The sequence below is a fragment of the Jaculus jaculus genome, chromosome 1 (assembly GCF_020740685.1).
Source record: "Jaculus jaculus isolate mJacJac1 chromosome 1, mJacJac1.mat.Y.cur, whole genome shotgun sequence".
Lineage (NCBI taxonomy): Eukaryota > Metazoa > Chordata > Mammalia > Rodentia > Dipodidae > Jaculus > Jaculus jaculus.
The window spans coordinates 131,813,751-131,840,505 of record NC_059102.1 but is presented as its reverse complement, the minus strand read 5'-3'; the positions used below and the strand labels follow the sequence as shown (position 1 = coordinate 131,840,505).

At 42.4% G+C, this 26,755-nt stretch overlaps 1 protein-coding gene across 1 annotated transcript; it reads right to left on the bottom strand.

Moving 5' to 3' along the window:
* Positions 1-1,806: 1,806 nt before the first annotated feature.
* On the bottom strand, positions 1,807-26,730 carry Ndufa8 (NADH:ubiquinone oxidoreductase subunit A8). The gene is made up of 4 exons (XM_045134029.1): positions 26,577-26,730; positions 16,808-16,971; positions 8,746-8,911; positions 1,807-2,127 (listed from the first exon to the last, which is right to left on the bottom strand). The coding sequence occupies exons 1-4, from the start codon at positions 26,625-26,627 to the stop codon at positions 1,990-1,992; spliced, it is 519 nt and encodes a 172-aa protein (XP_044989964.1). The 5' UTR covers positions 26,628-26,730; the 3' UTR covers positions 1,807-1,989.
* Between the last annotated feature and the right edge of the window lie 25 nt (positions 26,731-26,755).

The window sequence follows — 26,755 nt, the reverse complement described above, 5'->3', positions numbered from 1 at the left end:
CTCTGCCTCCTGAGTGCTGGGATTAAAGGCATGCGCCACCACGCCTGGCGGGAAAGGTTATTTTAATGAGTCACTTGTTATGGGCTGGAGAGATGGCTTAGTGGTTAAGCGCTTGTCTGTGAAGCCTAAGGACCCTGGTTCGAGGCTCGATTCCCCAGGACCCACGTTAGCCAGATGAACAAGGGGGCGCACGCGTCTGGAGTTTGATTGCAGTGGCTGGAGGCCCTGGCATGCCCGTTTTATCAAGTTCCAGAGATTAATCCTGAACTCTGTTCTTTGCACACTATTACAGAACACTTTCCTACTTGCTTAGGCAGTTTCTCGTCCATGCTTGTACTTGGTCTCTTCAAGAGGATTTCCTGAAAACGGGGTACCCAGAAATTTGACTTGTGGCCAAATTTAATGAGAAAGATGAGGTTCTAAAATGGTGGTATGAAGCCATCTCTCCCTTTGCAGAATTAAAATAACTTTGATTTTACAGCTATTGAGCTGAAATAACTTTTGTAAAGATTACGTTCATTTAGATTTTTTTAAAGTATTTCAGCAGGATCTGCTGCAGGGGTTTTCTGTTGTTTTATTTGTTTGCTTATTTTTAAATTAACTGTTCCAAGCTTTGGATACTTCAGGCCTTTAGAGGGAGAACTCAATTTTCAATTATGTTGGCTTCTTATAACGCTTGAGTTTTATGTAAGATTTAAATAAAAGTTTGCTACCAAGAAAAAAAAGAGTCACTTTTCAGGCTGGAGAGATGGCTTAGTGGTTAAGCGCTTGCCTGTGAAGCCTAAGGACCACAGTTCGAGGCTTGATACCCCAGGACCCACGTTAGTCAGATGCACAAGGGGCGCATGTGTCTGGAGTTCTTTTGCAGTGGCTGGAGGCCCTGGCACACCCATTCTCCCTCCCTCTCTGTCTCTCTCTCTATCTGCCTCTTTCTCTCTCTGTCGTTCTCAAATTAAAAAAGAAAAAGAAAAGAAAAGAACAAGAAAGTCACTTGTCAAACTTCTGCAAAGGAGCCCAAGGCCTGGGGAGTTGGGATGACTTACGCAGGGTCTTATGCAATGTAAAGTCACAACTAGAAGATGCAGTGTTACCCAGAGGAAATTGCCTAGTAGTAAAAAGGGAACTGAATGGGGGTGGGGGTGGGATAACAGTGCTTTGAACCAAAGAGCTTTATAAACACCCTGGCTCTAACCTGCCTGGGAGGTAGATAAGCATGTACCCTTTGGTTTGTCCTTAAACTCAACCTCTCACAAGAGGTTAAGGAACACACCCAGGGTTGGAATTGACACTCAGACCTCCTGACTTCCTGACTTTGGAGCTGAGAGTTCAGCCTCCACCTCCCTTCTCTATCAGGAAAAACATCTGGGTTATAATGCCTGAGGATGGGCTATCAAGGGGAAATGGTGGAAGTTGGGTTCTTTAAGAAACTTTCAGCAAGACTGCCCAAGGCCCAGCCAGCAGCCCCTCCCATGACCTGAGTCACAAGGCTCAAACCTTTCTTTATGTCCATCCTGAAGAGTTCCCTGGAATGACCTTTAAGGAAATCTATTTGCTTGTAATGCTGGACACAGAAAGAGTTGAGACTTCAAAATGCATGAGAAATACCCCATGGAACTGTTTCAGGTAGCAAGGTCTTCCTTCTCCTTCACAAAGTCACTTCATATGCTTAGTGTCAGGTCCCTGCCACACGTGAGCCATACCTTCATAAAGCAAAGCAAGAGGAACAGGCAGGACCACAAGAAAAAGCAAGGGGAAGTCATCTTTAGAAGCTAAAAGGTTACATAAAGCATAATAAAAATACAACTGTTTCCTTTAAAATTTTTAATGGACAGGAAATGGTATAGAATAACTGCCAAGTCACATAAATTAACCTTTCTGTTAATGTTTGTGATCCAGGAAAGCACACACTATCGGTTGATGCAAACTGCATGGGCGTTTTCAGCAGTTGTTGTCTGGGCGCATGACCGAGTGTGGGCCATGGACTCATCTTTACGAGGTCCAAAAAAAAAAGCGGCTGCCGTATTTGGCAGGCTTCAGATCCCCTTCTATCTCAGGGTTGGGCTCCGGTCTTGTTCTGGAGTGATAGGGATTCTCTGGTAAAGGTCGGTCTGTTTTCACTTTCGTGACCTGGGAAGGGGAAGAAAGTCGAAAGTTAAGTTAGGGCCATCAGTGACCATTAAGTGAGTACTCTGATGACTTCTCTCTAATCCTGCTGCCCCAACTACTCTCACTTCAAAGCCCAAGCAAATCACACTTAAATTCAGTTAATCCTTCAATGAACTTTCCAAAAATCTACTTTCTGTCTCTCTACATGATAGAAATTATGAATACAGAAGGGAAAAGATGCATACTGTCTTCAAGGGGAAACATACTGTCTAGTGAGAGAGACAGGAATATCAAGCAAGACTTCTCCACACTGCCCAATGACAACAATGCAGACAGGAACTGTGCAGGAAAGGAGGGCCTCACACTGAAACCTGGGCTTGCACCATTTCTGAAGGAGTATCATACAGCTTAACCTCAAAGATGATCAGGAGTCAACCAGGAAGATTAAATTTCAAGAAAGACAATATGAATGAACAGAGTTAAGTGTGATAACAGATATGTGTACAGACGCCAAAGCAGAGCATGGGGAAAACAAAGCACCTAACCAAAATCTTATATGGCCACCAACTATGCAGAGCACATTCTCTCATTTCATTCTATTCCTGAGGCCATTCTGCAGAGGTTCTCTGAGGCCACCCCACTAACAGAAATAGGAAACAAAGCCAATAATCTGTAATCTAAGCCTGTTTGTTTAAATATTGTACAATGCTGGGAGACAGAGTTGGATGATAAAGGGTGCTGAATAGTGTACAAAAAGGCTTGGATTTTAACCTGCCATTAAAGCAGTAAAGTAACCAATCACCTGGGAAGTGGGGAGGCTAGACCAGGGAGAGCTGAACCAATAGCCAAGTGAGACTGTGATGTTCTCAGATGCAGCCAGAAGAGCAATGGGAATTTACACTAGCCATCCCTCAATGATTACCAAAATCTCAGCTGGAAAGCCACCAAAACCTGTTTAATTGTTTTGTTTGTGATGCTGAGAACCAAACTCAGGGCCTTATACATCCCAAGCAAACATTCTACTTCTGAGTATCACTCCCTAGCACAGAAATTATTCATTCTAAAGCTAAGGAACCGGGCTGCGGAGAGGACTTAGCTGTTAAGATGCTTGCCTGCAAAGCAAAAGGACCCAGGTTTAATTCTCCAGGTCTCACATAAGCCAAATGCACATGGCAGCACATGTGTCTGGTTAGAGACCGTGACATGTCCTTTCTCACACTCTCTCTCTGTCTCCCTCAAAGCTTAGCAACCAGGCCCAGCTACGTAGGCCATACTTATTGACTATCTATGCTCTAGTGATGTCTGCACTAAGCCATACCACATAATGCGACTCGGCTGATCTGCCTATGAATAAACCAGTAACTACTTTTTATGAACAGAGCTTTCGGATACACAATCACACCATCAAGGTAACCACCCTGTGTGATATGCACTACCACAAGTGAGGCCCAGAGAGACTGGCTTGCCTAAGATAACATCAGATCTGCAGTGGAGCCCAGTCCTCAAGGCCAGGTTCCTATCCCTTTGCCACAACTAGAGACAACCATATGGGTTCGTTGTTGCTTGACAGTAATAACAAATGCCCCCATCTGATATTAAAGCTCTTATAAGAATTTAAGGTATTAAAAAGGAGATATAAAGGGAAGAGAAAGGAAGGGAGGAGGGTACTTAATAGGTTGGTATTGTATATATGTAAGTACAATGATTGAGATGGGGAGGTAATATGATGAAGAATGGAATTTCAAAGGGGAAAGTGTGGGGTGGGAGGGAGGTATTACCATGGGATATTTTTTAATAATCATGGAAAATGTTAATAAAAATTACAAAAACTGAAAACATAAAAAATAAAGCTTAAAAAAATTTTTTAAAATCTTCCTATAAAAAAAAAGAACTTAAGGTATTTATGAAGTCAATCTAGAAAAATGTTTTTTTCCTAAAACACAAAGTAATCAGGGACTCCTTCAAAAAACAAATTGTTGAGTAAAGAATAATGAAACAACTTCTATTCTGCACCACACCCCAAAAAGAAAAGGAGACACATTTGATCAAATCTAAGTAAATTGCTTTGCGCCCTCTACTTTACACTGAACTTTCCACGTACAAAATGGGCCTCTGAGTTGTGGAGAAAAAGAGTAAGTACTTTATGTATGTGAGGAACTTCCTACATTGTTTTTAATATATGATCAGGATGATGGGATTATGAGTTCTCTTACTAGGAAAGTCAGAAACTGCAGGGAAGGACATGATATCTGAGCTGAGGCAAGACTAGGAAATCAGAATTCACCAGAATACAGGAGAGTAGGGCAACCCGGCAGGTCCAAATGCCAAAAGAATGAAGCTACAGGGGCTGGAGGGATGCAGTGAAAGGCACTTGCTTATAACGCCTGATGGCCTAGGTTCAAATCCTTAGTGTCTACCTAAAGCCAGATGCACAACGTGGTGCATGTGTCTGGAGTTCATTTGCAGTGACATGAGGCCCTGGCGTGGCATACTCTCCACCCCTCCTGCCCCCCCTTGCAAATAAACAAAATATATATTTTTTTAATTAATATATTTGTTAGAGACAGAGAGAGGGAGAGAGAGAGAGAATGGGCACACAGGGCCTCTAGCCACTGCAAACAAACTCCAGATGCATGCGCCACCATGTGCATCTGACTTACATGGGACCTGGAAGACCAAACCAGGGTCCTTAGGCTTTGCAGGCAAGTGCCTTAACCACTAAGCCATCTCTCCAGCCCACAAAATGTATTTTTTAAAAAAGAATGAAACCACAATTTAGGCTTTACCCAGATAATTATCACCTTTCTAGAAGGAGACTGGACACTGAATTGAAATATAACTAAAACTGATAATACATTATAAGAAATGCACTTTTCAAGCAGTTAAAATGATAACTTTTTATTGGGGGTGAGGTTAAAAATATTAATACAAAGACCCAAGAATAATTTGAACAATGTGTGTGTGTGTGTGTGTGTGTATACACATTTTTTTCTTTTCTTGGGTTTTTCGAGATATGGTCTTGCCCTAGCCCAGGTGGACTTGGAATTTACTTGGTAGTCTCAGGGTGGCCTAAAACACATGGTGATCCTCCTACCTCTGCCTCCCGAGTGCTGGGATTAAAGGCATGTACCACCACACCCAGCCTATAGCAGTTTCTTTTATTTTTATTTATTTATTTGAGTGAGAGACAGAGAGAGACAGAATGGGCATGCCAGGGCCTCCAGCCGCTGCAAATGAACTCCAGATGTATGCGTCACCTTGTGCATCTGGTTTACGTGAGTCATGGGGAATCAAACCTGGATCCTTTGGCTTCACAAGCAAATGCCTTAACCACTAAGCCATATCCAGCCCTATAGCAGTATTTTTTAAATAACATGTCCTGCTAATTCTTCCGTCATGAGGCAGTGATGAGCTAAGGTAGTTTTATTTGTTAAATGTATAATTCCACAACTTTCCCACTTAGAATAGGCTGCTATTTAAAATAATTTTCTCAAGCTGGAAAAAGGCTACACTGCATGCAGTTCCATGGGAGAGAGAAATCACCAGTGGAGATAAAGAACAGTGGATGCTACAAGCCTTAAATTTGGCTAGGCAGACCAAATGAGCCAACAGGTATAGTGGCATGTCTGTTATGGGGGAAATTAACCATTCTCTAATTGGACTGGAGGCCTGCTCTGTGGGAGGGAATATGTACCTGATACTGAAAACTTATGACAGAGGAAGTTATGAGCCCTAGGGGTGTAACATCTGCTGGTGTCTGGCTAAATGCATATATTATGCTCACCAAATTGCCCAGTAAGCACTTCTCTTAATGTTCATAACCATATATTAATGCTACTCTCACTTTTGGTTAAAGAAGTGTCTCTTTTCAGATGGCAGTGATCTTGGGATGACTCAGAAGGCACCATGGCTCAGCACTGAAACATCTCTATCACACCTTCCAAGACACAGGATCCATTGCAGAAGAGGTGGTGGAAAGAATGTAAGAGCCAAAGGAAAGGTAGGACTACTTATTATGCACTCTTCCAGACACAAAATGGTCTTGATAACTGTGACCCCGCAGTGCCTGACACCACCTACACAAGATGATCGTAATAGAAGGAAAAGATAATATCAAAATAAAAGAGATGGCTGGAGGGACTGCTTAGTGGTTAAGGCGTTTGCCTGTAAAGCAAAGGACCCGGGTTTGATTCCCCAGGACCCACGTTAGCCAGATGTACAAGGTGGCACATGTGTCTAGAGTGTGTTTGCAGTGGCTGGAGGCCCTGGTGCACCCATTCTCTTTCTCTCTCTCTCTTTCTCTGTCAAATAAATGAATAAATAGGAGAGAGACTGATTAAGAGAGGGAAAGGGTATGATGGAGAGTGGAGTTGCAAAGAGGAAAGTGGTGGGGGGAGGCAATTACCATGGTTTATTATTTATAATTATGGAAGCTGTCAATAAAAAAATATTAATTTTCTCAGTGTAGTAAAAGTATGTCTTGAAGCCAGGTGTGGTGGTACACACCTTTAATCCTAGCACTTGGGAGGCAGAGGTAGGAGGATCACCATGAGTTCAAGGCCACCCTGAGACTCCATAGTGAATTCCAGGTCGGCCTGGGCTAGAGTGAGACTCTAACTTGGAAAAACCAAAACAACAACAATAAAGCAATGTCAGACTTAAAACACACAAACACACACACACCAGGGTAATTTTCTATTTATGACTCCAAAATTTTGCCCCAGGATACTATTCATAAAGGACAGGAAATAAGATGAATTGTGGTCCTGCATGCTCAGGTACTATGCAGGAGATTCACAAAGGCTGGCTCCAGTATTTCTCACAGGAGAGCAGAGATTCCAGGTCCAATTTTGTGGTGTGGAAGGGTAAGACGTCTTACACAATTTGTTCTGGATTCCACAGAAATTAAGTAGTGGAAGCAGACTTTAGATATGCCATCTGTCTATTCAACTTTGTCTGGCCTCCATTTCATGCCTTGCTCCCTGGGCCACCCTAGAAGGAAGTATTTGAGTTGAAGTAGTAGTGATGGGTCAGGTCATTAAGAGCCTTGCATACCAGAGAAAGAGGGCACTTATTCTGCAAGCAAATTGAGTCCCCAAAAGGTTTTTGAAAAAGCGATACATGATCTGTTTTCCACAGATTGCTCCTATAGTGAAGATGTAGTTTTCTAAATTCTTCAAATTCCAACTGTGAGCAGTCTTCCAAGACCCATAAGGATCTACCCCCCCCCCCACTCCCAGCAATGTATGTTGCTCACTAAGAATTCTAAATCTGACACCAGTGGGACCAATGAGAAGATCCAACATCCCAGGAGAAGCAATGTTCCACTGACATGGAGAAAGAAAGAGAAGAGTGAAGACTCTCAGGCTTCAGGTCTGGTGTTTCAACAGATGGGAAGTCATAGCCAAGACAACTAATATAGGGGGAAGAGAAAGGTGTCACTTTTAGTTACAAGCATAGATTTAAAAAAATTTTTATTTGAGGTACACTGGGGATGGGGGGAGAATATGAATATGGGCACACCAGGGCCTCCAGCCACTGTAAATGAACTTCAGACACATGCACCATTTTGTGCATCTGGCCTTCCTTGGACATTAGGGAATTTAACCCAGACTGTCAGGCTTTGCAAGCAAGTACTTTTAACAGCTGAGCCATCTCTCCAGCCCCAACTGAGCATGGACTTTTAAAAAATAATTTTATCAGCCGGGCGTGGTGGCGCATGCCTTTAATCCCAGCACTCGGGAGGCAGAGATAGGAGGATCACCGAGAGTTCGAGGCCACCCTGAGACTCCATGGCGAATTCCAGGTCAGCCTGAGCCAGAGTGAGACCCTACCTCAAAAAACCAAAAAAAAATAATAATAATAATTTTATCTAGGCTGGAAATAAGGCTTAGGGGTTAAGGTACTTGTCTGTAAAACCTAAGGACCCAACTTCGATTCCCCAGAACCCACATAAGCCACATAAGATGCACAAGGTGAGGCATGTGTCCAGAGTTCATTTGTAGTGGCTAGAGGCTCTGGTGTACCCATTCTCTCGCTCTCTCAAATAAATAAATGTTTTAAACGTTTTTTTGAAAAAAGTTTTATTTATGTGTGTGTGTGAGAGAGAGAGAGAAAAAAAATAGGTGTTCCAGGGCCTCTAGCCACTGCAAACAAACTCCATATGCATGCACCACCTTCCGTATCTGATGAGTACTGGGGAATTGAACCCAGGTTGTTAGGCTTTGCAGGCAAGCACCTGAACCGCTGAGCCATCTCCCCTGCCCCAAATAAGCATGGATTTAAAAAATTTTAGTTAATTACATTCTAAAAAAGTCTGACACAGCCTTATCCTATATCCAACAGTGAATTCAGCTGAGAGGGTCTCACCAACACTTCATTTAACCTCCTCTACTCCCCAAAATATCTACATGCTGGAAGGTCTACTTAAAGGAATATCTCTATTTAAAAAAAACAAAAAACAAAAAAAACTCCCTTCTGGATTGTGTGTAATTCTCATCAATCTATTTGGTAAATGAAGAGCTCACATCCTCTCTGTCCTCAGAGACCACTTCGGGACAACTTCCCTCTTTGGTTATATCCTGTCCCATGGTCTCCCATCCACCTCTGGGGTCAGAATGGGGCCTAGTAGAGCCTTACCTTAGACAGTTCCCCCAGGTCAGGCCGCACCCAGCCCAGTTTGTCCAGCACACACTCGTCAAACTTTGCCTGCTGTGGGCGGCAGCGCCGGAACTGCTGCTGGCCCGAATAATCAATGCAGGTCCAATATTCAGTGAAAGGCTCTGCACAGTGACGCTTTATCTGCCTAAAAACAAGGGCAAGGGGTCAGAGGTAGCTCTTTGCAAAACAAAGAAAGTGAAAAAGAGGAAGGAAAACAAGTCCAGATATTAAACATATGGTCTTGCTTTTGAAAAGTACAGGAGCAAACACTGTTACCACAAAAGGCAATTGCAAGACCCTCAAGTTGAGAACCAATAAGAAAACAGAGATTTCCGAGGACAAAGTCTACTTACTTGATAGGGTCATTTACTGGAACCTAGCGCTCATTCACTCAGCTAGTGTAGCTAGCCAGCTTGCTCCAGGGATCCCCTGCCTGTAGTTCCCAAGTGCTGAAATTACAGGCAGGCCATCAGGGTTACCAAGCATTTATGATGCTAGGCACCCACACAATGGTCCTCATGCTTGGGTAGTGAATGCGTTACGCACTGAGTCATCTCCCCAACCTTGAAGCCTACTTATTTCATGCAATGAAAAGACTATGTCCTGGCAGGGTGTGGTGGTGCACGCCTTAAATCCCAGCACTTGGAAGGCAGAGATAGGAGAATCGCAATAAGTTCGAGGCCACCCTGAGACTACCATATGAATTCCAGGTCAGCCTGAGCTAGAACAAGACCCTACCTTGAAAAACCAAAAAAAAGGCTATGTCCTAAGGTAACTGTCTCTGACTCAAGAAGGGAACTTGGGGTCTACTTATTCTTTAAATCCAATCCTAAAGAGTATCAGCTGAGCGAATTCAGGAGGCAAGTAGTCAGAGACCAGAGCATGTGATGGAAGTCAGAAGGGGCAGGCAACAGCAAAGGGCACAGAATCTCAAACAGGAAATACACATTGTGTATGTGTATGTGGTGCTGAGTGCTGAACTCAGGGCCTTACACTAGGCAAGTGCTTTGCCACTGAGCTACATCCCCAGCACAAATACACAAGCTAACAGGTAGAAGGTCCTGGAGTCATTCATCATAAAAGATGCCCTCCACTTCCAGAGCTCCAGGTCACCAGTGTATTAATGCACTGGACAGAAAAAAGACAATTCTTGTTACAAAGAGAGTTAAATTATATTTGGTGCTGTGTTACACAGCAGGGTACCTGGGCTGGAAAGATGGCTCAGCAGTTAAAAGCACTTACTTGCAAAGCCTGAAGGCCTCAGTTTGATTCCCCAGTACCCACATAAAGCCAGACGCACAAAATGGTGCATGCATCTGAAATTTGCTTGCAGTAGCAGGAAGCCCTGGAGCACCCATACTCAATATGCACTCTTTCTCTCTCAGTATCTCTCTTAAATAAATTAAAATATATTTTTATTACAGGTGTATTTCATGTCCTTTCAGCTAGAGTTTCTTGGTTTTTAAAATAGTTATTTATTTATTTGTGTGTGAGAGAGAGAGAGAGAGAAAAAAAAAGAGAGAAAGAGACAGAGAGAATGGGCACACAAGGGCCTCCAGCAAGCAAACTCCAGATGCATGAGCCACCTTGTGCATCTGGCTTACATGGGTACTGGGGAATTGAACCTTGGTCCTTAGGCTTCACAGGCAAATGCCTTAACTGGTAAGCCATCTCTCCAGCCCTAAAATATTTTTTTTAAGGCAGGGTAGCAAACAGTTCATTTACAGAGACTAACAAAAATGTAACTTTTTATATAAAGGGGACAGCTTCAGTTGCCTTGCAAAATTTCCCTTCTCTGTCATTCAACCCTGCTAGGAACCAAATAAATGCAAATTCAAGCAAGAATAAACAGCATAATTTTACATAAAAGCCACATTGAGACAGCAGAAGAAACTCAGAACATCTCTTTTTACCAATGGAATAATGACCTCCTAGCCGCCCCCACTCCAGGAATTGAAGGTGCTCTCAACACATGGAGCCCCTTTAAAATGCCTCACAAAGAATCGCAGAGATAGTTCTATGCATACAGCAAAAATCTGCTATTTCTGCTTCCACCACTCAGTTCACCCTGGAAGTCACCAACATCATCACTCACCTCAGGACCCTTGCATAACCTGTACCCACTTATACTCTATACTTGATAATAAATCACTCTGGCACAATGTACTGTATTCTCCACAATGCTGCAGAAGCTGAGGCCAGCACTGCAGTGGTACAGGTTCCTACTCTGGACCCTGCCACCCACGCCAGCAAACTGTCATCTACTAAAGTGAGACTGGCTCCAGTGTGAGTGCTTTCTCTTAGGAGGCAGTGGGACCTCAGGAATTAGTGAAAGACAAACATTTCGCATTTAAACATTCTACCTCTGCATCTTGGGGAAAATATCTTGACAAAGCTCCTTAAAAGCTGGTTTTTTTAGAACACTTTTTTAAAAAAATGTATTTATTTGCAAGCAGAGAGAGAGAGAGAACAAGAGAGAGAGCACTCGCACAAAGGAGAGAGAGACAGAGACAGGGCACAACAGGGCCTCTTGCCACTGCAAACGATCTCCAGAAGTATGCACCTCTTTGTGCATCTGGCTTTACATGATTACTGGGGATTCAAACTTGTGCTTGCAAGCAAGCGCCTTAACCACTAAGCCATCTCTCCAGTCCCAAAGTTGGTTTTCTTTACAAATAAACAAACATATATTCAACCTTATTAGTAATCAAATAAATGCAAATTCAAGCATCATAAAATATCATCTCATACCTACCATATATATGAATAATGCATGCCAGCAGTGCTGAAGACAGTATAAGCTGACTCAACTTTAAAAAAAAATAAGGTGGACTCTTCTACACAGCTGGTGGGAATGTAATCTGGTCCAGCCATTGTGGAGATCAATGTGGAGGTTCCTAAAACAGCTAAAGATTGATCTACCATATGACCCAGCTATAGCACTCCTAGGCATATATCCAAAGGACTCATCTCATTTCCTTAGAAGTATGTGCTCAACCATGTTTATTGCTGCTCAATTTATATTAGCTGGGAAATGGAACCAGCCTAGATGTCCCTCAACTGATGAGTGGATAATAAAGATGTGGCACATTTATACAATGGAGTTCTACTCAGCGGTAAAGAAAAATGAAGTTATTAAATTTGCAGAAAAATGGATGGATCTGGAAAGGATTATGGTAAGTGAGGTAACCCAGGCCCAGAAAGCCAAGCACCACATGTTCTCCCTCATATGTGGATCCAAGCTACAGATGATTGGGCTTCTGCGTGAGAAGGAAAATACTTAGTAGCAGAGGCCAGTAAGTAAAAAAGGAGATATAAAGGGAAGAGAAAGGAAGGGAGGAGGGTACTTAATAGGTTGGTATTGTATATATGTAACTACAATGACTGAGCTGGGGAGGTAATATGATGAAGAATGGAATTTCAAAGGGGAAAGTGCGGGGGGGGGGAGGGGTATTACCATGGGATATTTTTTATAATCATGGAAAATGTTAATAAGAATTGTGAAAAGATAAAAAATAAATAAAATAAATAAATAAGGTGGGGCTGGAGAGATGGTTTAGCAGGTAAGGCATTTGCCTACAAAGCCAAAGGACCCAGGTTCAACTACCCAGAACCCATGTAAACCAGATGTACAAGGGGGTGCATGTATCTGGAGTTCCTTTGCAGTGGACAGAGGCCCTGATGTACCCATTCTCTATCTGCTTCTTCCTCTCTACTTCTCTCTCTCTCTCTCTCAAATAAATAAATGAAAAAATAAAAATAATAAAAAAGAATATTTAAAAAATAAGGTGTGAGTCAGGCGTGGTGGCGCACGCCTTTAATCCCAGCACTCGGGAGGCAGAGGTAGGAGGATCGCCGTGAGTTCAAGGCCACCCTGAGACTACATAGTGAATTCTAGGTCAGCCTGAGCCAGAGTGAGACCCTACCCCGAAAAACAAAAAAAATAAAATAAATAAAATAAAAAATAAGGTGATACAAAGTGGCACATCAGGAGTTCATTTGCAGTGGCTAGAAGCCCTGGTGTGCCCATTCTATTTCTGTCTGTCCCTGTTTGCAAATAAATAAATAAAAATATATTAAAAAAAAAAAAACAGGGCTAGAGAGATGGCTTATCAGTTAAGGAGCTTGCTGACAAAGTCAAAGAACCAAGGTTCAATTAGCTAGATGCTCAATGTGGTACATGTATCTGGAGTACATTTGCAATGGCTGGAGGCCATGGTATGCCCATTCTCACTGTCTGCCTCTTTCTCAAATCAATCAATAAAATATGTTTAAAAACAACAACAACAACAAAAAATAAGGTGATTGTTTAGAAGCTATAAATAATGATCAAAACTTTCTACAGAAAAAAACAAATCTCACTGCAGAGAAATTTACACCAAAGAATTAAAGAGTAAAAACAAGCTATGAAGAAAAGTAGACACTACAGATTTATCCAAAACAGAAACTGTAATCAGTGATGTCCACTAACAGGAATTGGTCAGGTATATTATAGTTGGTTCATCTACTGGTATATTATCATATAGACATTCACAACAATGATCATTAAAACTATATGGTGGACTGGAGAGATGACTTCGTGGTTACGGTGCTTGCTTGCAAAGCCATAGGACCCAGGTTCAACTCCCTAGGGCCCAAATAAGCCAGATGCACGAGGAGGCGCACACATATGGAGTTCGTTTGCAGTGACTGGAGGCCCGGGAATACCCATCTTCCCCTCCCCTCTCTACCTACCTATTTCTCTCTCTCTCTCTCTAATAAATAAATAAAAATAAAATATTTTTTAAAATTTATTTATTTATTTATTTATTTGAGAGTGACAGACACAGAGAGAAAGACAGATAGAGGGAGAGAGAGAGAATGGGCACGCCAGGGCTTCCAACCTCTGCAAATGAACTCCAGACACGTGCGCCCCCTTGTGCATCTGGCTAACGTGGGACCTGGGGAACCGAGCCTCAAACCGGGATCCTTAGGCTTCACAGGCAAGCGCTTAAGCCATCTCTCCAGCCCAAAAAAAATAAAATATTTTTTAAAACCCAAATCTATATGGCAACACGAATGTTTTCAATAGTCTTAAGAGAAAATGCAGTTCAAAAACACGCACATGGGCTGGAGAGATGGCTTAGCGGTTAAGCGCTTGCCTGTGAAGCCTAAGGACCCCGGTTCGAGGCTCGGTTCCCCAGGTCCCACGTTAGCCAGATGCACAAGGGGGCGCACGCGTCTGGAGTTCGTTTGCAGAGGCTGGAAGCCCTGGCACGCCCATTCTCTCTCTCTCCCTCTATCTGTCTTTCTGTGTCTGTCGCTCTCAAATAAATAAATTTAAAAAAATTAAAATTAAAAAAAATATTAAAAAATTAAAAAAAAAAACCACGCACATACTTTGAGTATAACCACAGAAGTACCTGCATGTTGACAAAGACAGCAGAGGCAAGAAAGAAGGAAAGCAGGTATTGTGCTAATGCATCAGCTCTTCCCTCTTGTGTCACTGGAATGGACATCTGTGTGTTCTGCTTAGTCAACAGTCATTCCTCATCCTTTTTCTTTTTTTTTAAATCAAAGTAGGGTCTCTCTAGCCCAGGCTGACCTGGAACTCACTCTGTAGTCTCAGGCTGGCCTCAAACTTACAGTGATCCTCCTACCTCTGTCTCCTGAGTGCTGGGATTAAAGGTATGTGCCACCACACGTGGTTCATTCCCCATTTTTCTGTAACATCCTTGTGATTTTCTTTTGGGAAACAACCCTTCCCTATCTCTTAGCAGTGTGGTTTGGATGAAGGCAAGACTATACTTCAGACCTGACCAATCAGAGCACTTTATCTCCAGAGGCATAATGGTCCAATAATGTAAGTCCGCCAGCAAGGACAACCTGCCTCACAACAGTTTTGTACTACTGCAGAAATGGCTCTCCATCTAGACTTGCTGAGCAAAGAGAATAGCAGCGGGAAGTGTTTGCTGGCCATTTAGGCTATAGCAAGACTAAAAACAAGGTCAACAGCGAAAAGCTCAATCAAGACATTGCAGGAAGAAGAATAAAAAGATATCAGGTAGCTTGACATTCTTGAGGCCCTTGGATCCAGTTCTGCTTGATACCAGACCTGTCTCTGGAGTTAACAGTTCAATAGCCAATGCCTTGTGCCTTGAGCTTCTGTCCCTTTTAGTAGAACTCTGTATAATATGACTGTCAAAACATTTTTTTAAGGTTGGATGTGGTGGTGCACACCTATAATCAAAACACTGAGGCACCAGGACTTTTGAGTTCAAGGCAGCTGTGGAATACAGTGAGTTCAAGGCCAGTCTGAATAACACAATGAGCGTGAGCATGTGAACACACACACATTTCCTATTTGTTGAGAAAGGACGTCATGCAGCCCAAGCTGGTCTCAATCTTCCATATAACTGAAGGTGGCCTTAAATTCCTCATCTTATTGCCACTTACCCAGTGCTGGGATTACAGACAGTACTACCATGCCTAAAAAACATGTTTCTATTATCAAAATACCTTGGATATTAAAAAAAAAATAGTTTAGACAATTTCATACATGTATATCATGTATTTTTTTTGTATTTTTTATGAAAAAGAACTAGCATGTCAAGGCCTCCAGCCACTGCAAATGAATTCCAGACGTGTGTGCCATCATGTGCACATGTGCAACCTTGCACACTTGCATCACCTTGTGCAACATGGATCCTTAGGTTTTGCAGGCAAGTGCCTTACCCGATAAGCCATCTCTCCAGTCCATATTAATGTATTTTGATCATATCCACACACCTTACATTTTCACATTTAAGTAACAAGTACAGTGGCTTACCTGGAAATCTAATTCAGCATTGTTCTTTCCATCACAATTGTGTGTTCATAACCATTATACTAACTTGTTACCTGACTGCCTGTTAATAAGCACTGGGCTGAGATGTTTTTAAGCCTTTCAAAATATTCCCTGTAACACTATAGACAAGACAGTAGGTATTATTTAACAGCTTGGAAATGGAATTCATGATGGTTAATGAACTTGTCACACAATAAAAAGAAAAGCAAAAGCTGGACATGGTGGCAATGCACGCCTTTAATCTCAGCACGTGAGAGGCAGAGGAAGGAGGATCACTGTGAGTCTGAGGCCAGCCTGGGAGTACAGAGTAAGTTCCAGGTCAGCCTGAGATAGAGTGAGACCCCTACCTTGAAAAAAACAAAAACAAAAAAACCCTTCACACTTGTAGAAAAATTAGCCTCTGTTTAATTAGCTAATGTCCACTTACTCATTTAAGAATACTTACCTGAAAGAAAAACGAAGTTATGGAATTTGCAGAAAAATGGATGGATCTGGAAAGGATTATACTAAGTGAGGTAACCCAGGCCCAGAAAGCCAAGCACCACATATTCTCCCTCATATGTGGATCCTAGCTACAGATGATTGGGCTTCTGCGTGAGAAGGAAAATACTTAGTAGCAGAGGCCAGTAAGTTAAAAAGGAGATATAAAGGGAAGAGAAAGGAAGGGAGGAGGGTACTTAATAGGTTAGTATTGTATATATGTAACTACAATGATTGAGATGGGGAGGTAATATGATGGAGAATGGAATTTCAAAGGGGAAAGTGTGGGGGGGAGGGTATTGCCATGGGGTATTTTGTTTGTTTGTTTGTTTGTTTGGTTTTTCGAGGTAGGGTCTCACTGTAGCCCAGGCCGACCTAGAATTCACTATGGAGTCTCAGGGTGGCCTCAAGCTCATGGCAATCCTCTTACCTCTGCCTCCCGAGTGCTGGGATTAAAGGCATGCGCCACCACGCCCGGCTCCCATGGGATGTTTTTTATAATCATGGAAAATGTTAATAAAAATTGTGAAAAAAAAGAAAATAAATAAATAAATAAAAACTTATATTTGAAGAAACAGAAAAATGTTAGAAGCTGCTAATAGTATTCAAAGTGACTATGACACAAATTAACAGGAATGATCACTCTATGTCAAAAGTATTGTTTACATACATAATAAAACTGATTTTGATTTATTTATTGTACTACAAAAAAAAAAAAAAAAAAAGAATACTTACCTGAAGAACTCCAGTGCGCACTTGTTGACTAGTTTGCCTTCCTGGAGGCAGCGCCTTGGGTCCTTCTCTTCCCAGCGGCAAAGCATAAACTCTTTATTGGGCTTGTCACACTGAGCTCCATAGTGATGGGCGGCAGCTTTAAGCACAGCAGAGCTGACTTTCACCTGGGAAGGGAACATGGGAGAAAGTCACAGACTGAACTAGTACCATTTCCTCAATATGACCGTGTGCTGGTCAAAGAGAGGAATCCAGAGGCAGCACCACTCTGAAAACAAGAAAAGCTGTCATAATTCTTTATAAGACAGTGCTTAGAGGCCACAAAGTTCTTCCACATACATTACTGAGTTGCTATTAACTCTCCACATTTTCTTTCAGAGATGAGCACGTGATGGCCCTACAAGAATTTTGCCTAGGAAGAAGGGAGGCTTCAAGGATCTGGTGGAAGAAAACAATTCTAGAAATAAAATTAATAGTATAAGGACCTATGAAACTTTCAGAGGACTAGGGAACCACAGAGGATAAGAAACTGGGAGGGAATACAAAAAAGCATGTGGGGACTGGAGACAGGGCTTAGCAAATGAGGTGCCTGCTTGCAAAGCCAAAGGACCCAGGTTCGATTCCCCAGTACCCACATAAAGCCAGATGCACAAGGTGGCACATGCGTCTGGAGTTTATTTGCACTGGCTAGAGGCCCTGGCATGCCCATTTTCATTCTTGCTTTATCTGCCTCTTTCTCACTTTATCTGCCTCTTTCTCTCTCTCTCTCAAATAAAATATTTTTTAAAAATTCAAAAGAAAGAGCATGTAAGCCAGCAAGTTATTACTAATAATAAAGTATTCAACTCTGCAATGTTTACAAATGCTAGCCCATTACACTAAAGTAGTTTCCAACCCTATAACAATGCCAGGATCTATCACTTGCACTCCAGTGCCCTTCTTGAAAAGCACAGTGCAGTCACCTAGCCACAGAAAACTGCAGAGTCCAGGGCTTAGCTGACAGTCATAGTCAAGGTTCTCTTCCTTATGATCTGTGCTTGTGCCTCCAATGTCTCAGTTACTGGAACTTGACAGAACAGTGTTATCTGAGAGGACTCCTCCTAACTCCCCCTTTCCAATAACACTTTGGATATTCTGAGATGAATACACCCCTAATAACTTATATTTGAACTGTATTAAATTTAGTTACAGTGTCTGGGGAGATGGCTCAGCAGTTAAAGGTGTATGCCTGCAAAGTCTGCTAGTCTAGGGTCCAATTCCCCAGTCACCCATGTAAAGCTGGACAGCATTTGCAGTGGCAAGAGACTCGGGCATATGCCCATACACATACACACAGAGATACAAATAAATAAATTAAAATTTAAAAATTTTGGATTTTTGGAATACTTGCATTGATATAATGAGCTATCTCTAAGATGGGACCCAAGTCTATACAAAAAAGTTCACCTTATATTCATAACCTAAAATTATGTTTTATGCAGCATTTTTAGTGTACCTGCATTTTTACTGTAATCTACCCTACAGTCAAGTGGGGAATTTTTATCATGTTTGTATTCAAAAGACTGGCTTTTTGGAGCATTTCAGATTTTGCATTTTTCGGATAAGGGATGCTCAGCCTAGGTTGGGTCTTTGCTCAAACTGTATATTCTGTATATACTCAGTGTTATCCTACTCATGCGATCTACATATGACCACTTGAATGTAAGGTCCTCCATAGCTTCATATGTTTTGAATAATTGGTCCCCAGCTGGTGGCAGTTTGGGAGGTGGGCCTTGTTGGAGGAGGTGTTGCTGTGGTGGGATTAGAGGTGCTATAGCCCAGATCTCCTTGCCAGGATTAGCTCAGCTCATTTTTGCTACTATTTTCTACCTGTTGTGGCAGAGGTGATGCCCAGCCTCTGCCCTACCATCCTTTCCCTACCATCATGAAGCTTCCCCTCAAGACTGTAAGCCAAAATAAACACTTTCCTCCCATCAGCTGCTTTTTTAATATAATTTTTTGTTGTTCATTATTTAGTTATTTGAGAGTGACAGAGCAAGAAAGGCAGTTAGATAGATAGATAGATAGATAGAGAGAGAGAGAGAGAGAGAGAGAGAGAATGGGTGTGCCAGGGCCTCCAACCACTGCAAACAAACTCCAGACGCATGTGCCCCCTTGTGCATCTGGCTAACGTGGGTCCTGGTGAATCAAGCCTCGAACCAGGGTCCTTGGGCTTCACAGGCAAACGCTTAACCGCTAAGCCATCTCTCCAGCCCCCCATCAGCTACTTTTGATTGGGTGTTTTGTCCCAGCAATGTGAAGGTAACTTAACACTCTCAGAGCACAGGGACTAGTCTTAAACAGAGATGTTATACTGTAAAGATGTCAATTCTCCCTAAATGAAGAAATAGTTAGCTAGAACATTTACTCTGATACACTAAGCACCCAAAATGTCTAGTAGAAAAAGCTGTTATGCATTCACTTCATCAGGCAGGGAGGAAACCATATTTACACAAGAGGTAAGAATACAGGGTATGACTACTCATCCAGAACATTTTCCCCCATTCATCTATGTTCACATCATTCTTATTCTTTGGTTAAGTGACAGCTTCCTCCATACAGGAACTTCATACATCTCTTGACAATGCCTAAATATTTTATTGTTTTGATATATCTAAATAGGACTTTTTTTTTGTTTTCAAACTGTTTTTGCTTATTTATACAGTATAACCACCCCCCTTTTTTTTTGGTTTTTCGAGGTAGGGTTTTACTCTAGCTCAGGCTGACCTGGAACTCACTATGTAGTCTCATGGTGATCCTCCTACCAGTGCCTCTCGAGTGCTGGGGATTAAAGGTATGCACCACACACCTGGGTTATATACAGTATATATTCTTTTTTGTTGTTGTTGTTTTGTTTTTCAAGCTAGGGTCTCACTCTAGCCCAGGCTGACCTGGAATTCACTATGGAGTCTCAGGGTGGCCTGGAACTAATGGCAATCCTCCTACCTCTGCCTCCCAAGTGCTGGGATTAAAGGTATGCGACACCATGCCCAGCCAGTATATATTCTTTCTGGCTGTCTTACTCCATAGTTCTGAAACAGAACCAAAAGTATTCTCAGAAGGCTGGTGAGATGGCTTAGCAGTTAAGGTGCTTGCCTGTGAAGCCTAGGACCCATGTTCAACTCTCCAGGTCCCACATAAGCCAGACACACAAAGAGATGCAAATGTGCAAGACTGCACATGCACACCAGGTGGCACATGTGTCTGGAGTTCAAATGCAATGACTACAGGCCCTGGCACGCCAATTTTCTTTCTCTCTCATAAATAAAAAATACAATACCACCCTTAGGTATGTATCCTAAGGACTCCTCTCACTACCTTAGACATACTTGCTCAACCATGTTTACTGCTGCTCTATTCACAGTAGCTAGGAAATGGAACCAACATAGATGTCCCTCAACTGATAATGAAGATGTGGCACATTTAAACAATGGAGTTCTACTCAGCAATAAAGAAAAATGAAATTATGAAATTTGCAGGAAAATAGATGGATCTGGAAAGGATTATGCTTAGTGAGGTAACCCAGGTGCAGAAAGCCAAACGTCACATGTTCTTTCTCATATGTAGATCCTAAATACAAATGATTGGACTTCCATGTGAATAGGAATAAAACTCAGTAGCACAGGCCAGTAAGCTAGAAAGGGGACATAAAGGGAATAGAAAGGAGGGGGTTGTTTAATAGGATGGTATTATATATATGCAAGTAGAAGAACAGATTAATGGGGGTGAAAGGCCTAAGTGAGGTCAGGGAAAGAGAATGAGTGAATGAAAGGTGAAGGGAGGGCTAATCAAAATCTAAGAGGATATAAATAAGTCATATAGAAACCTACTTTTTTGGACAATGGAACACTCAAAAGCCAGATTGTTACTAGAAAATTTTCAGTGCCAGGAATGGGAGACCTTCCAGTGAGTTGTTACCCAGGGAGGTCACGGATACCCCTAGAATACTACAGGCCATTGCCGAAGCCCTAGGTTTCCCACCACAAATAGATGGTAAAACCCTATTGCTGAAGACTCTACATACTTGGGCTACAAGGTCACCGAGAAATCCTGCTGGAGTTGAATGAAAACCTCCTCCATGTAGACCAGCTGACAGAAACTGGAAAAAGTTATGCTACATGCACTTCAATGGGAGAGAGAGAAATCACCAGTGTAACTACTCAACAGTGGACACTGCAATCCTTATATTTGTCCAGATAGGCCAAATGAGCCAACAGGTGCAATAGTGGCATATAGTCTGCTATGGGGGAAGCCAACCACTCTCAACCAGGAATAGAGGCCTGCTCCATGGGAGGGAATACATCCCTGATACTGAAAACCTACAACAGGGGTAATCATGAGCCCTAGGGGTGTAACAACTGCTGGTATCTGGCTAAAAGTATATACTATGTTCACCAAATTGCCCAGTAAGCATCTCTCTTAATGTTCATACCCATATATTAATGCTACTCTCATTTTTGGTTAGAGAAGCTTCCCTTTTCAGATGGCAGTGGCCTTGGGATTACTCAGAAGGCAACATGGTACTAAGAAGTGACAGAGGAGTGCTCAGCACTGAAATATCTCTGTCACACCTTCCAAGGCTCAGGGTCCATTGAGAAAGAGGTGGCTGAAAGAATATAAGAACCAAAGGAAGGGCAGGACTCCTTGCAACATGCTCCTCCAGACACAAAATGGCCTGGATATCCATGACCTCACAGTGCCTGACACTACTTACACAAGATCATCATAATAGGAGGAAAACATCATGATATCAAAATAAGAGAGACTGGAGTTTCAAAGGGAAAGTGGAGGAGGGAGGGAATTACCATGGGTTATTGTCTACAATTATGGATGTTGTCAATAAAAAATTTAAAAAATTATGTGTGTGTGTGTGTGTGTGTGTGTGTGTGTATTTTTTTTTTCCCCAGAGAAACACTACTACTTAGAACTAAAATTGTTTCTCAGTTGGGTGTGATGGCACACACCTTTAATCCCAGCACGTGAAAGGCAGAGATAGGAGGACTACCATAAATTCGTGGCTACCCTCAGCCTAATTCCAGGTCAGCCTGGGCTAAACAGTGAAACCCTACCTCCTCAAAAAAGAAAAAAAAAAAAAACCCTGTTTTTCTTCTGATGTTTATGTCTTATTGCTCTGACCAAACAGATCAATTTTATCCTAAACTTTAAAGCAGTTTATTGCTGATATCTGGGCTGTAGTTGCTTAGATATTCCTTTTTTTTTTTTTTTTTTTTTTTTTTTCCTTTTCAGTTTTTTGAGGTAGGGTCTCACTCTGGCCCAGGCTGACCTGGAATTCATTATGTAGTTTCAGGGTGGCCTTGAACTCATGGTGATCCTCCTACCTCTGCCTACCTGAGCGCTGGGATTAGAGGTGTGTGCCACCATGCTCGGCTTTTAGAGATATTCTTTTTTAAAGATGTTTCTTTCTAATCCTAATTAGTTTTTTTTTTTTTTTACCAGAAAAGACACAAAATTTTCAGATTTGTTTTTTACTAACTTTGAAATGTTATAGGTTAAAAGAATTTCAAAAATCTAATCTGTCGCTAGGCATGATGGCACACACCTTTAATCCCAGCACTCAGGAGGCAGAGGTAGGAGGACTGCAGTGAGTTCAAGGGCAACCTGAGACTACGTAGTGAATCCCAAGTCACCTGGACTAGAGGAAGACCCTATCTCAGAGAAAAAAAATCTGTCATAGTGCATTATACTTTCATATACTACTGCATTTGACTTGCAAAATTGAAGATTTTAGTGTAAGAAAAGTCCATAGGTTTATTATGTATTTTTATACAGATTTAGTTACTAATAAGACAAATGACAAGGAAAGAAAAGCATAATCCATGTATAGTCCACAGGTGTGGATGATTTATGACTGTGTCTACTAATACTGTCCTATCAAAGCCAACTTATGATGCAAGTAAAATTTGCCCTGATAATTTTAATAAATTTACTTCAAAAATCTAAACTTTCCCATTCAAGTTTGGTACACATTTGCTTGCTTTACTATCTATAAACAGCTGGCAGAGTAAAAACATTTAAACATTTGTTCTGGTTTTCTTTCTTTCTTTCTTTTTTTTTTTTTTTGAGGTAGGGTTTCACTCTAGCCCAGGCTGACCTGGAATCCACTATGTAGTCTCAGGATGGCCTCGAACTCATGGTGATCCTCCTACCTGTGACTCCCAAGTGCCTCAGCTTTCCTAGAACTGGGATTACAGACATGCACCACCATTGCTAACTTCACAGTTTTCTCCCTTTCTTTTCTTTTTCTTTCTTTCTTTTTCTCTTTTTTTTTTGGAGGTAAGGTCTCACTCTAGCCCAGGCTGACTTGGAATTCACTATGCAGTCCCAGGGTGGCCTTGAACTCACGGCACTCCTTTGCCTCCTGAGTGCTCGGATTAAAGGCACCACACCCAGCTCTAGCTTTCTTTCATAAAGCTTACATTTTAAAAATTAAGTTAGCACTATTTCCTTGCCAAACGCAAGAACCTTAAAAGGCCGATGGGATTACTCCAGTCCTCAAGACAATCATGCCCCCAAGCCTGCAGCATCTACTCACTTTACTGCATCCTCTCAATTACATTCAGCACCCTGTCTCAAGAACAGGGTTTCAACATCCTTCCTCACCAATCCTCACATAGTCACCCAGCACAGCAGGATTACAGCCTGCAGGTGTGAGAAGTAAGGGAGAGCAAGTCACAATCAATCTCCCACTCTTGTTACTTCCTTGCATCATGTCTGTACCTGTTTCAGAGTACTTCCTTTATACCAAGCCCTGGGTTCTTTAATTTATATAAAATGTAACATGATATACTCATTTCACAGAGCCATTATGAGGACCAAGGGAGCTCACACATAGAAAAATGCCAAGAATATGCCCGACACCCAGAAAGGACATCAATACTGGCTATTACTTTAGTTTGGACTGAAAGCTGTCTAAAGGCTTGAGGGGTTTTTAGCACAAAGCTGATCTTCCTAGTCAGTGTAGTCCAAAATGGGTTAACTTGATCCCCAAAGTCACTGCCACTTGTGCCTTCCCCAGTTCTATTGTCTCGTTGCAAGTCTGTCAGTGACTCCTCAATCTTTCCTGGTACCATTATTCATCCATTGCTTGGTCAGGCCCATTCCAGATCCGTGGACTTGTTCTCATCTCTCAGTAAGCACAGAGAGGAACAGTACTTTAGGGTCATTAATATCTTTCCTAATTATTTTAACAGCCACTGAGGCCAGTCTTCCTGCTTTTCTTCTCTTCAATCCATTTCTCATAACAGCTGCTGCAAGTAACCTTCCTAGATAACAATTCTTACTTTATTCTGCTGTTAAAACAAACTAGCAACCAAGCCCTAAAAAGACTCAGCCTTAGCAGAATAAAGCCTGGACTACCTATTGGGCATTTAAGCTTTTGGGCCCCAAATTAACTTTCCAACCTTACAATTTGCTATTCTTTCGAAATGCTGAACTCACTGCTCACAGAGTCCATGTGCAGCCCCCTGCTCAATTTCTACTCTCACTTACAGCTCTTCTCCCCATCTCTGCCCATAGAAGTGCAAGTCTTCAAATGCTATTTAGTATATCTTTTTTTACATTAAGCTCAAGTTACTGAGGGTGGAGAGATGGCTCAGTGTCTAAAGACATATTCCTGCAAAGCCTAACAGCCTTAAATCAATTCCCCAGTACTTATATAAAGTCAGATGCACAAAGTAGCACATGCGTCTGGAGTTCATTTGCAGTGGAAGGAGGCCCTAGCATGCCCATATTTATTCTTTCTTTCTCTCAAGCAAATAAAAAATATTTTTTTCAAGAGCTCAAGATGCAGAGGCTGGCGAGATGGCTCAATGGTTTAAGACGCTTGCCTGCAAAGGCTAAGGACCCAAGTTCAATTTCCCGGTACCCAGGTAAAGCCAGATGCACAAAGTAGCTCATGCATCTGGAGATTATAGTAAGTAGGGGCCTGGTGTATGTGTGTGTGTGTGTGTGTGTGTGTGTGTGTGTGTGTACGTGCATGTTAGTGTGTGTTCTCATACTCTCTCTCCTGAGTCTTCTGTCTCTCTCTCTGCTTGCAAATAAATAAAAATATTTTTTTAAAAAGCTCACAACATGCTTTATTCCCTTTATAGCCTAAGAGAATTGTACACATGGACCCAGCTCAGCTTACAAACACGTTTCTGTCTACAAGTGCTGAAAACTACTCAAGGTGGTCAAACACTGGCTAGAATTCAGATCCAATGTCATCACTCTCCTTAAACCATGTCTGCCCCTGTCTCGTAGTACCTAATCACATTTGTCTTATATTTTAGTTATTTGTGTAATTGTCCTTTAATGTGTAAACCTTACATGACAATTTATTAGAGACCTTGTGCATAAAATGGACCATCATGTTTGCTGAACCAAGCTAAAAATCCAATAAAAAAAAAAATACAATTTAGGCTTACCCCAGCCTCGTGGTGACACAAGAAATAAAAGACTAGCTCCATGGGCACATCCCTTTCACGACCTCTTAGTAAATCTCTATATAGTAATCTCCCCATCCAAGGAAAATAAGAACTGCCATTCTCGTAGATACGTAAGACAAAAATGAAGCAATGTAGGCAAAACATCTGATGGACTTGGCATATAATTTGTAGGACCTAATTCTCAGTCTTGCTGCCATTCCTGAGTCTTCTGCCTTTATAAGTACCACTCTTCCCACCACCTCACCACCAGGATAAAATCCAAGCTGTTTGAAGTGGCCTGTGAAAGTTACTTTTCTCAAAGCTCTGCACATGCCGCCCCTCCCAACACACCAGACTCACATCAACCAGCTCTTGGCTTCCTCCACATACCAGGTTCTGCCAAGTGTTTGGGTTTCTTTCTTTTCTTTTTGTTTTTTTTTTTTTTCTTTTCGGTTTTTCGAGGTAGGGTTTTACTCTAGCTGAGGCTGACCTGGAATTCACTATGTATTCTCAGGGTGGCCTTCAATTCACCGTGATTCTCCTACCTCTGCCTCCCTCCCAAGTGTTGGGATTAAAGGTGTGGGCCACCACACCTGGCTAAGCTTTCTTCTTCTAGTAAGTTTTGCTCACACTTTAAAAGCACAGTTTCAAAACCAGATCTGCATACACGATCCAACGCTCCAACTTGACCACAGACTAGGTATGTGACCTTGGGCAAATCACTTCTACTCTCAGGGCCTATTCTGACCTACAACATGGGAAGATCAATTATATCCTTCAGTGTGTTCAGACTGTCAGTATCCTGCCTGGTCTTCAGAAGTGGCTTGATCGTGTTATCAATAATTAGAAATACACTATCTTCACTTCACTTTAGCACACTTTCCCGTGCTGCAACTGTTCCCTTGATGTCTCCCTATTAGGACTGTAAACCCTATGAAAGCAGGGGTGTTATGTGTACATACACTGGAAGGTAAGAGATAATTATTCAAATAATTCTTGAATAAGAAAATGCTTTATATGTGTGTCCTGTCACCGCAAACACCTTGTCACCCGGCAAGCTCACTCTCCAACACTCATCTCGTTTCTCTGCGGCTCCGCAGCTCCTCCCACGCGCTTGGCACAGTGAGGATACTTGGTCTCTCCCTGTTACGGGAGCCCCTGGGTGACATGGCCTCACAGAGAGCAGCGCGCGGGGAACTGACGGTGCCCGGGCCCAGGAGCCGCGGCGGCGGCGGCCGAGCAGCCTGGGCCCCGGCCCGGGCAGCTGCAGCCCTGTGCCTCCTGCCTGCCCTCGGGACCGACCTCACCTCCTCCACTTTCAGCTCTTCCAGAGTGGGCAGCTCCACTATCCCCGGCATGACGGCGGCCGCCCCGACCGCGAGCAGGCGGTCGCGCGGGTCTCCTTGAACTCCCCTTCCGACCGCCGACTCGGCCCACGACCCGCCTGCGCATGCGCTCCGGGCGCCACGCAGGCGCACTGTCTCGC

Coding starts and splice junctions, on each gene's coding strand:
- Ndufa8 (XM_045134029.1), bottom strand. CDS start 26,627: ATGCCGGGGATAGTGGAGCTGCCCACTCTGGAAGAGCTGAAAGTGGAG. Junction 16,972..26,576: donor AAGAGCTGAAAGTGGAGGAG/GTGAGGTCGGTC, acceptor TTCCCTTCCCAG/GTGAAAGTCAGCTCTGCTGT. Junction 8,912..16,807: donor TGCGCACTGGAGTTCTTCAG/GTAAGTATTCTT, acceptor CCTTGTTTTTAG/GCAGATAAAGCGTCACTGTG.